The 9954-nt window shown below is 41.9% G+C and overlaps 1 protein-coding gene across 1 annotated transcript; it reads right to left on the bottom strand.

Annotated features, from left to right (window-relative positions):
- Positions 1 to 251: 251 nt before the first annotated feature.
- Positions 252 to 9071, bottom strand: LOC140850136 (olfactory receptor 4C46-like). The gene is made up of 2 exons (XM_073239911.1): positions 9065 to 9071; positions 252 to 1186 (listed from the first exon to the last, which is right to left on the bottom strand). Exons 1-2 carry the CDS (start codon positions 9069 to 9071, stop codon positions 252 to 254), a joined length of 942 nt encoding a protein of 313 aa, XP_073096012.1.
- Positions 9072 to 9954: the final 883 nt, after the last annotated feature.

Genomic DNA, 9954 nt, shown 5'->3' with positions numbered 1-9954 from the left:
ATCATGAATGAAGTTAGTAGAACTAATTTGGCAGAATTTGACAACTATGGTCTTAGGTTAAGCTTTTATTACTTTACTTGCACCCATTTCTGTCCCTTTCAATGCAAAATCAATGATTTTTAGAAATTCATCTTTTTTTTAATAACATGTGCATTTCCTACAGAGATCTTCCAAACTATTCTTTTGTCTTCTGCCTCAGTTGAATCAATATGGGGACTCTAGAATCATTTATTTATCAGTTGAATAAACAATTATTTATCAGCTTTCCTACTACACAATTTTCTAATGGCATTTTTCATCTGGGCATTTCTCAAGGTATAGATTAAGGGGTTTAGCATAGGGGTTATCATAGTGTAGAATATAGAAACTGCTTTATCAATTGATAAAGTAGCTGCAGGTCTCATGTACACAAATATGCAGGGAACAAGGAATAAGACCACAGCTGTGATGTGGGAGACACAGGTGGAGAGGGCTTTTCTCCTCGCCTCCAAGCTATGGTTCTGTAGAGAGCGAAGAATGACCACATAAGAGCCCATCAAGAGGAGGAAGTTTAACAGACAGATGAAGCCACTGTTGGCAGCAACGAAGAGCCCTAGAGTGTGGGTATCAGTGCAGGCAAGATTGAGCAAAGGAATCAGGTCACACATGAAGTGATCTATGATGTTTGGGCCACAGAAGGGTAACCGGAAGATGAACAGGATCTGTATGGTTGCATGAAGAAAGGCTCCCACCCACACCACTCCCACTAGCAGGCCACACACCCGCCGATTCATGATGGTTGTATAGTGCAAGGGCTTGCAGATGGCCACATAGCGGTCATAAGCCATCACAGTCAGCAGGGTGACATCAGCACCTCCAAATAAATGTTCCCCAAAGATCTGGGTCATGCATCCATTGAATAAGATGGTTTTCTTCTCGTGGAGTGAATCCACAATCAGTTTGGGGGCACTTGCAGAGGAATAGCAGGCATCAATAAAGGAAAGATTGGCCAGGAAGAAGTACATGGGGGTTTCCAATAATGGGCTGGCGGTGATGGTGACCAAGATGAGCACATTTCCTACCATAGAAATGATGTAGATGAGAAAAAACACAACAAATACGATTCTCTGCATCTTTGGATTCTCTGTGATCCCCAGTAGAACAAATTCTGTCACGTTGTTTCTATTCTCCACGTATTTCATATTATCTTAATTACATTACCTGAAAAAAATTAGTTTTTATTAACACAACCTCCAATTTATTAAGCTTCTGCATCTAACACATAATAACTACCTAGATTCTATTGAATGTGATTTCTTGTGAGGGTTTTTGAGATAGTAAATAGCTCTGAGTTCTTGGATATTACCTAAATTATCTCCTGTATAAAGATTCTGTTAAGAGTGTGGACATGAGGAACTTTTGCAGACACAGAGTCAGTGATCATTTGTGAACACTTAGTCGTCTGAGGCAGCTTAGAGCCTAATATGTCCTGGCAGGTAACTAAGAAAAGGGAGGTAGAACATGGATTTAAAGGCCATAAATGCAAAGCTAAGGATTCTTCCCTGTATTCTTTGGAGATGGGGGACGATAAAGAGGAATTGAGAATATGAATGGACAGATGAAGAGGAATTTGAGGAAAGGGAATTCTTAGATATAACTCCACTAATGATGTTGGGGTGTCTTGGATGAAGTGGTTTGAGGTTCAGTAAGAGGACGGAAACCAGAGACAGAAACCCAGTGTCAGACTATTTATAGTATATTCATATAGTATAATATAATGAAGGGTAGCGGGGTATTGGTGATGGGAATTAAATGAAAGGATCCCGGAGCTAGTGTGAAGAATGTATAATGCATGGAGTCTAATTCCCATACCATTATAATAGCTCATAAACATACTTTTAGTAATTGTTTGCTATGTGTAAGTATGGTAGCAACTTTTACAGTTGGTATTATTTCAACCATTCTGCAAATGAGGAAACAATCTCAGATGCTATGTTAATAGTAACAATAATGGTAATATTAACTAAAACTCAATGAATACTTACTAGGCTCCAAGTATTTTGCAAACATTTGGTTATGGAATTCTCACTACAAACCTAAAAGATGATTACCATTTTCATTCTTATTTTACAGAGTAGGAAATAAGAGCATAGAAAAGTTAAGTGTCCTGCTCATGATAAAGTAAATAATAATGGGCAGAGCTAAGATTAGGTCAGATTATACTTGGTATCTTCTTCTTCCTCCAGACTCTTAATCCATGTCCTCCATTGTTATAATAATCAATGTTGAACCAGTAATATTTTTGGTGTATCCGAAACAATTTCATCAACAGATGCACACACACACAAACACACACACTAGCGTATTGGAATCTCCAGATATTAATAAAAATGTGGTAGTGCTTTCACTGAAAGTCACTTTTGTCTTGGCCTCTCCCTCCGCCCCTTTTCCTGCCTCCCCAGTTCTCCTCCAGAGCCTGGGCCCCTGACTGTTCTGCCAAATGTCGAAAAAGACAGCCACAGTGGTTGTGTATTGGTTTGAGGCTCAGAAAGACCAGACTGGAATCTGCCTCTTCCACTTGCAACTTCTTTCTCCTGGAGTTACTTCTTGGCATCTTTAGTCCTTCTTTCCTCATCTATAAAGTGAGAATAAAATATCCACTTGACAGGTTATTAATGAGAATTGATAGAGGAAAGATACATGAACATATTCTCCACACTGCTGTGGACACACGGAGGACTCATCTATTATGAGTGTGTATGCTCCAAGACAGGAAGAATTACATTTTGAGTGATGATACAGAGAAACATTTAACCATGCTGAAGGTCAGGATTCATCTCCAGTTCTAGTTTTAAAGAAGCCACAAGACTCATATTACACATCCTAGGAAGGGTGCTCCACATTCATGGTTGGACTAAACAACTGATGATTTGTGTTATTTGATATTCATATTTAGGCCTTTTCTGCAGGTGAAATGTACTTAAATTTTGTTTTCAGTCTCACATTTAGTCTTAATTATTAAAGGAGATGTCTCATTTGGGCAATGGAAAGTGTTTAATATTAGTGAACTGGGTCCCACCATTTACTTAATATCTGTGAGTCTCCAATTCTTAATCTCTCAAAATAGGTTAACATTATTTGCAACCTATCTTTTGAAGAATTAGCATGAGGATAAATGCCTGATTACTACATTTGAAAAGTGTTGACATATAATGATTATATATACACATAAAGTAAAAATCTTTGAGGTGCATCTGCCCCAGTAAAAAACTTACCGTACAGAGTTAGATGAACTTAATTATGTTTGGAGGTGTTCAGAAACAATCCATCTTCAAATTGACCTCTTCTTGAAATAAGTAACTTTCATTATGAAAGATGTGAGATACTCAGAAAGAAACTACTCAGATTATTCAACATCAAAGTTGTTAAGAAAGTGTTTTTATAAATATAAATCTTTTCTTCTAGCCTATAGCCTCAGAAACCTGTTTAATAGAAACCTGTATTTGAATTTAGAATGGATGCATTTGAAACAGTATAGATAAATGATCTTCTATAGATCGTTCTGACCCTGTAGGCAACAGTGAGAACGAGCGGAGGAGATACATTCAGATGGGTCATTTCCCCCATGATGAGTCTTGCTCTGCAGATGTGGTCACCAAAAATCATTTCCCCTTGCACTGCATGGATATTTAAAGAGGTTTTCATAAAGGTTAAGGATCTTGTAGCTGCTACTTTCTCTCCCAGGAATTAATTATCTCTTCTGTTGGAAAGGCTTTGTCTTAGAAACATATTCTAGAGACACATGTTTGAGAAACATCCTTTTTTAAAATTTAATGGGGAATTGTATTCCCTGAACTTGGAACCTAAACATGTGTGTCTCCCTCCTCTGTCTAAACTTGAGTTTCTAAGAAGTTGAATGTCATGTGAATAGCAAGGTGGCCCAAGTCCAGTGTGGGAACCAGTACTGCAGTTACGCTGTGGCCTCCTGTCACAGGCAGAACTTCTCTCCCTATGTCACCATTAAACCCACTGGAAGCCCCCTGTTGATTGCTTGAGAGATAAAGGAGGGAGGGTACAGCTCCAATTTGGAAGTTTTTGATGCCAAAAGCTGTTTTTCACAGTCATCAGAGGGTTATGCAAGTAAACAGAAACTCCAAGTTATCTTTGGGACCCATGGTATGGTGGGTATGGAATAGCAGACAGCACTGAGAATGCAGACAGATGTCAAAACAGAAGAAGAGAGTTCCAATTTCAAACACAAGAAGTGTTCCACATTCTTGTCACTTGGTATTTAGTTATTTTTAGTTATTTTCCTTCTAGTCTTTCTACATGACATGTAGTGATAAATTATTGTGACTTTAGTTTGTTTTTCCTGATAACTAATGATGTTAAGCATTTTTTTCATGTTCTTATTGCCCAGTTGTGTATCTTATTTTTTTGTAAGTTTAAAAAGTTTCTTTTCATCTCCTCTGCACAATTTAAAAATAGCAATTCCAGGTTTCTTATTACTAAATTGTAAATATTCTTTATGTATTCTAGATTTATGTCTTTTTCACATATATATTTTTTCTGTATAACTACATAGATAATTTTTATATATAATTTATAGTTAAAGCTATATATATTTATAAAAGTATAAAGTTATATGTAAATATAGTTTTTATATATAAATTTTTATTAAAATAAATTTATATTTAATTTTAATTTCAATAAACAGTAATAAATAATCATTTTAAACTTTATTAAAATTTATATTTTATGTAGTGTGTTTTCTTCTAGGCTGTGGATTGTCTTCTCTTTTTTAAAAGGATGCCATCTGATGAGCATTTTTAAATAATTGACAGTTCAATTTTTAACTTTTTCTTATGGTATATGCTTATTGTGTGAATCTAATAAACATTGATCTGCCCTAAAGTCTATGGTGGTATTCTGCCCAATTTTAATTGGGTTATTTGTTTTTTTTTCTATTAGGTTGTTTGAATTTATTATATATTTTCAAATTAACTCCTTATAAGTTACACGGTTTGCAATTATCTCTCCCATTCTGTAGGCTGCCTTTCAATTTATTAATTGTTCCCTTTGCTGTGCAGAACTCTTCAGTTTAATGCAGTTCTATGTATTGATTTTAGATTTTCTTACCTGCACTATTGGTGTCTAACCCAGGAAATCATATCCAAGACTAGAGTTAAAGGTCTTTTCCCCTATGTTTTCTTCTAGGAGTTTTATGGTATCACCTGCCTTATTTGTCTTTGAATCATTTCAAATTAAAATAGGGGCCCTATTTCATTGTTTTTCATGTGGATATCCAGTTTTCCCAAAGCTGCTTATTGGAGGGACTGTTCTTTCCCCATCGTGTGTTCTTGGTGCCCTTGTCAGCCGTCAGTTGACGGTATATGTGTGAGTTTATGTCTGGGCTCTCTGTTCACTTCCATTGTCCACTTTCATGCCAACACCATACTGCTTTGATGATAAAGCTTGGTTATATAACTTGAAACCAGATAGTGTGAGGCCTCCAGCTTTGCTCTTCTTTCTGAAGATTGCTTTGGCTATTTGGGGTATTTTTGGTTCCAAATAAATTGTAGGATAGGTTTTTCTATGTCTGTGAAAGATGCTATTCAAATTATGATAGGGATTTCTTAAATGTGTAGATGGCTTTGGGTTGTATGTACATTTTCACAATATTAATTTTTCCAGTCCATGGGCATGAAATATCTTTCTTTTTATATGTTTCTTTTTTAATCTTTTCATCTACTTCTTGGAGTTTTCAGTGTACACATCTTTCACCTCCTTGGTTAAATTTATTCCTTAGTGTTTCATTGTTTATGAAGCAATTGAAAATAGGATTGCTTTCCTAATTTTTCCTTCAAATAACTTGTTAGAATATAGAAATGCAGCTGATTTCAGTGTGTTGATTTTATACCCTTCAATTAATGGGTTCATTTAGTTCTAACAGTATTTGGTCAAATTAGGATTTCCAATATTTCAGATCCCATCATCTGTAAACAGATAATTTAACTTCTTCCTTTCCCATACATATGTTATGTATTTATTTATTCACTGCCCAAATGGTATGATTTGGACTTGCAGGACTGTGTTAAATAGAACTGGTGAGAGTGAGCATCCCTGTGCTGTTCTTGATCTTAGAGGAAAGGCTTTTAACTTTTGAACGCTGAGTGTGACATTGGTACAGGTGCTCTGCGAGGCTGTGATACTGGCATATAAGGTGCAGCTATGTGCAGACCACCCATGGAACCAGGAACTTGGTCTTGCTGCAGTGACTCACTGGGGGTGCGGTGGATGCAGCAGGGTCAGTGGCTCTGGGAGGGCAAGGGCAGCAGTGGCTTCGGCCCAGAGGGAAGGAAGCAGTAGTAACAAAACCTGGTCATGGCCGGTCAGTGCATCAACTCTGGCCCAGATGTGGGGTAAATGACTGAATTTCCAGAATCTTCCAATTAGTCTGTCCATCTACATATCAATAGTTGTTTTGTAGAGCCTCTCGTCAATCTGGGGCAATGGGTGGAAAGAAAACAGCCATTCTCTCTTCCCCCTCCTTTCCTGATACTTACTTGGTCTGGCATCTGCCCATCACCAGTGGAGCTTCTCCCAGAAGAGGCAGGCAGGAAGCAGACAGCACCCTGTGGCTGTGGATCATGAGCTGCAGCCAGAGGAGACGGTCAGAGCCAAGCCTGGCCAGCACATCAGAGCACTCTGCGAGCAATAAAAATGGTTTCTCCCAACATGCTCTTTACCTTCACTTATTTCAGTTTCCCATATTTCATAGGAGATTCACCCCGAGACTTCCCCCAAAAGTTGCCTCCAACATGAGTCGGCAGGATCTTTAAACCCGGAATCTGTCTTCATGGGCACAATGTGCGGGTGGGATGCCCCTATGGATGGTAGGGAAATACCCTTGGACCCCCCTTTGGGTGGTGGGGAGACAGCTGGGAAACCCCCCACTGTTGGTGGTGGGGCCTCACACAGGGATCCCCATAGTGGTTGGTGTGGATTCACCTGGGGACTCCCCAGGGGGTATCTGGTCCGGGGTAAAGTGCCTCATGGTCCCTCCCCAGACCTGGGAAGGGGTGGGGACACCAGAGGCAGCAGAGTTGGCCCTCCACAACATAGGAGGGCTCAGGGGAACTGATTGGTCACGGGGCTGCAGGAGTATGTGGGGTGGCTGTTTCTTGTGGCCTTGGAAAGGGCTACCGACCAGAGGGACTCAGCTCAGAACTGACTGGAAGAACAGGAAGACGAGTTGTGGGATGCTCTGAAAAGGGAAGGAAAGGTGTGGAAAACTGAGGCTGTGCTGCTGAGAGACACGCTAGAGACACGGGAGGAGGCGGCAGAAAAACGCGAGGTGCAAAGGGAAGGAAAGAGTGGTGCCTTCACCCTGGAGATGGTAGAGAGCTGGGGCCGGGGAGGGGGCTGCTGCGAGGCCACCGCCGGAGACAGCAACCCCTCCTGTACTGAAAGCCCGCCTGGTCGTAGCTAAGAAATAAAGACGCAACAACTGTGGTTTTCTCGGGGGGGTGGGGGGGGAGGAGCCGCCCCCTCCCCAGCCTGTAGAGCCTCCGTGTCCCACCCCAACAACCAGGCGAGCTCATGGATTCCAGCACCTGGTTTTGACAGAAGCACTCAGAACCTCTCCATACACGGCTTTTGTGCCTTTGAGATTTAGGAGTAGAGGACTTTGTTCTGTATGGGTAAGAAATGGGGAAACTGGCTTCCCTGATGACCCTCTGTTTTGGCAGAGGATACAAAATGCCCATCAGATCCTAGAGAATCATGTGCTGTTTGATTTGCTGACTGCAACCCTTTGGGCAGTTTGGCCTAATCAGGGTGATTTACCAAAATTTCCCATTAGCTAGAAAACATATGCAGAGCTACAGTAGGTTCTATGGGATCTGGACATGAGAAACATCATCTATAATATGGACCCCCAGGGCCCCGAGGAGGAGTTGTTCACCATGGGAATGAAATATCTGGTGCTCCATGCAGCTCCCCAATGCCTCTTTGGGTCCCTGGTGACTATTCTTGCCTCCAACATATGGCAACCCATAAGTGAGTTGACTCATATTATAGTAGATCTGCAGGAGGATGAAATAATAAGAGCACAGATGGAAATACAGTCTGTGACTGAAAGAAGAGGTTCAAAGGGCCCCGTGAAGGTCTCCAGTACACAGATGTGGGTTGATTTGATAGTAGTGGGGTCAGTGAAAGACAAACTTCTTGGACAGCCCAATAGAATCTTTCTAGAGCTGTGGAAGCAATTAAAGCCAGGGCAGTGGTTCCAGCTGCTGAGTCCAGGACACGGAAGCCAGAGGCAAGGCCCAGTGTTCAGCCTGCGTGTCTTCAAGACTTCCTGGGGGACAGTAGTAAGACCCCAGCTGGGCCTCCACCTCCACAGGAGGGCAATTGGACATAGTTATTTAACTGAGGGGGAAGACAGGGCCCCCCACCTTGGGGGATGTGGTGGGGACCAGAGGCCACATGTAGAATTAGCAATTCACTGGTCCCCAGTGAATGTACCACAAGTCCTGGCACTGGCGAACACAAGAGCTGCATGTTCTCTGATTTATGGCAACCCCAGGTGGTTTCCTGCGACCCCTGCTGTGATAGATGGATATGGGGCTAAGGCAATTAGACAGGCAAAGCACAAATCCCTTTGGGAATAAGGCATTTACCCCCATTGGAGTTACATCAGCATTTGTTCCATGTGGGGCAAATGACAGTGTGGACTGTAGCCCATCAGTGGGGCTGGCCATTGATCTGTGAAGAAGTCAGTGGAGCCCAGTAGGAGTCCTTGTGTGCCCTAAGAGGGACTTACACCAAGTCCTGCAACAACATGGGACAATAGTAAAGGGACGGATACCTCTTGTCAGGTGGCAGATAGACTATATTGGGCCTCTGCACATATCAGAAGGATATTGGTGTGCCATGACTTGTGTGGACACAGCTACTGGACTCTTGGTTGGTTTTCCTGCACATCATGCAGATCACAAACCACCAGGATGGGCCTAGTGTGTCTTGTTGCAGTCTATGGGCAGCCACAGGTGATTGAGAGCAATCAAGTCACCCACTTTACTGGGCATGTGTTACAAGAATGGGTGCAGCAGTTAGGAATAAATTGTATGTACCATATAGCCCTACTGGTGCAAGCATGATAGAGAGGTACAATGAATGGTTTGTTGAAATCTGGCCTGAAGTCGGACACCGACAGCCCATGTGGCCAGTCAGTTCACTAACCAACAGTGCTATGGCATTTGAATGAGAAGCCCTGAAAAGGAGCCTTGAGCCCTGTGGACATGCTAATACACATTGCTGCCTCTCCTATATAACTGTATGTGCAAACCAAAGAGGAGTTATTGAAGCAAGGATGTGGCATCAGAGCAACTGTGCTGAAGCTGGAGACCCGGTCAAGTGGACTTGGCCCTGGACATTTCAACACATGGACCAGCAATGGCTGGTCCTTGGTGAAAAGGCCTGAAAGCTGGCCTCCTATTTGTTTCTGTAGTAACAGCAGAGTGGACCCCAAAGATCACAGGCGTGTATCCAAAACATCCAGGAGGTAAGAGCATCTTGCGGGGAAGTTTTGTTTTATCTTTATGGCCAGTGCATGTACCTCCCTTAGCCCTATATATTGACCCATCTGTAACTTCCACAGGGAGGGGGGTGAAAGTCATGTACTAGACTGGGATGAGATCCCATTCCTGCCACTGTCCTATCACAGGACCACTCTCATGTGCATTTTACCTGATGGGCAAGATTTGCCTCTGCTGGTGTCATTAAAACATGTATGTTATCGCCCTTAAGGTTATTTTCTTCTACAGTCCCTGTGACCTGGATCTGTCCCCCGGCTGCCACTGCTGCATGATGATTGCTCTGAACCCTCGGCTACTGACCACCTGTGGAATGAGGGAGCTTTGAACAAAATCTGCATCGGACTTTGAACCTAGCTGAATCCTCTGGCTTGAG

Source organism: Manis javanica, chromosome 6, assembly GCF_040802235.1.
Source record: "Manis javanica isolate MJ-LG chromosome 6, MJ_LKY, whole genome shotgun sequence".
Lineage (NCBI taxonomy): Eukaryota > Metazoa > Chordata > Mammalia > Pholidota > Manidae > Manis > Manis javanica.
Note: the sequence above shows the minus strand (reverse complement) of the source record. Positions and strands in the feature narration are given on the sequence as shown.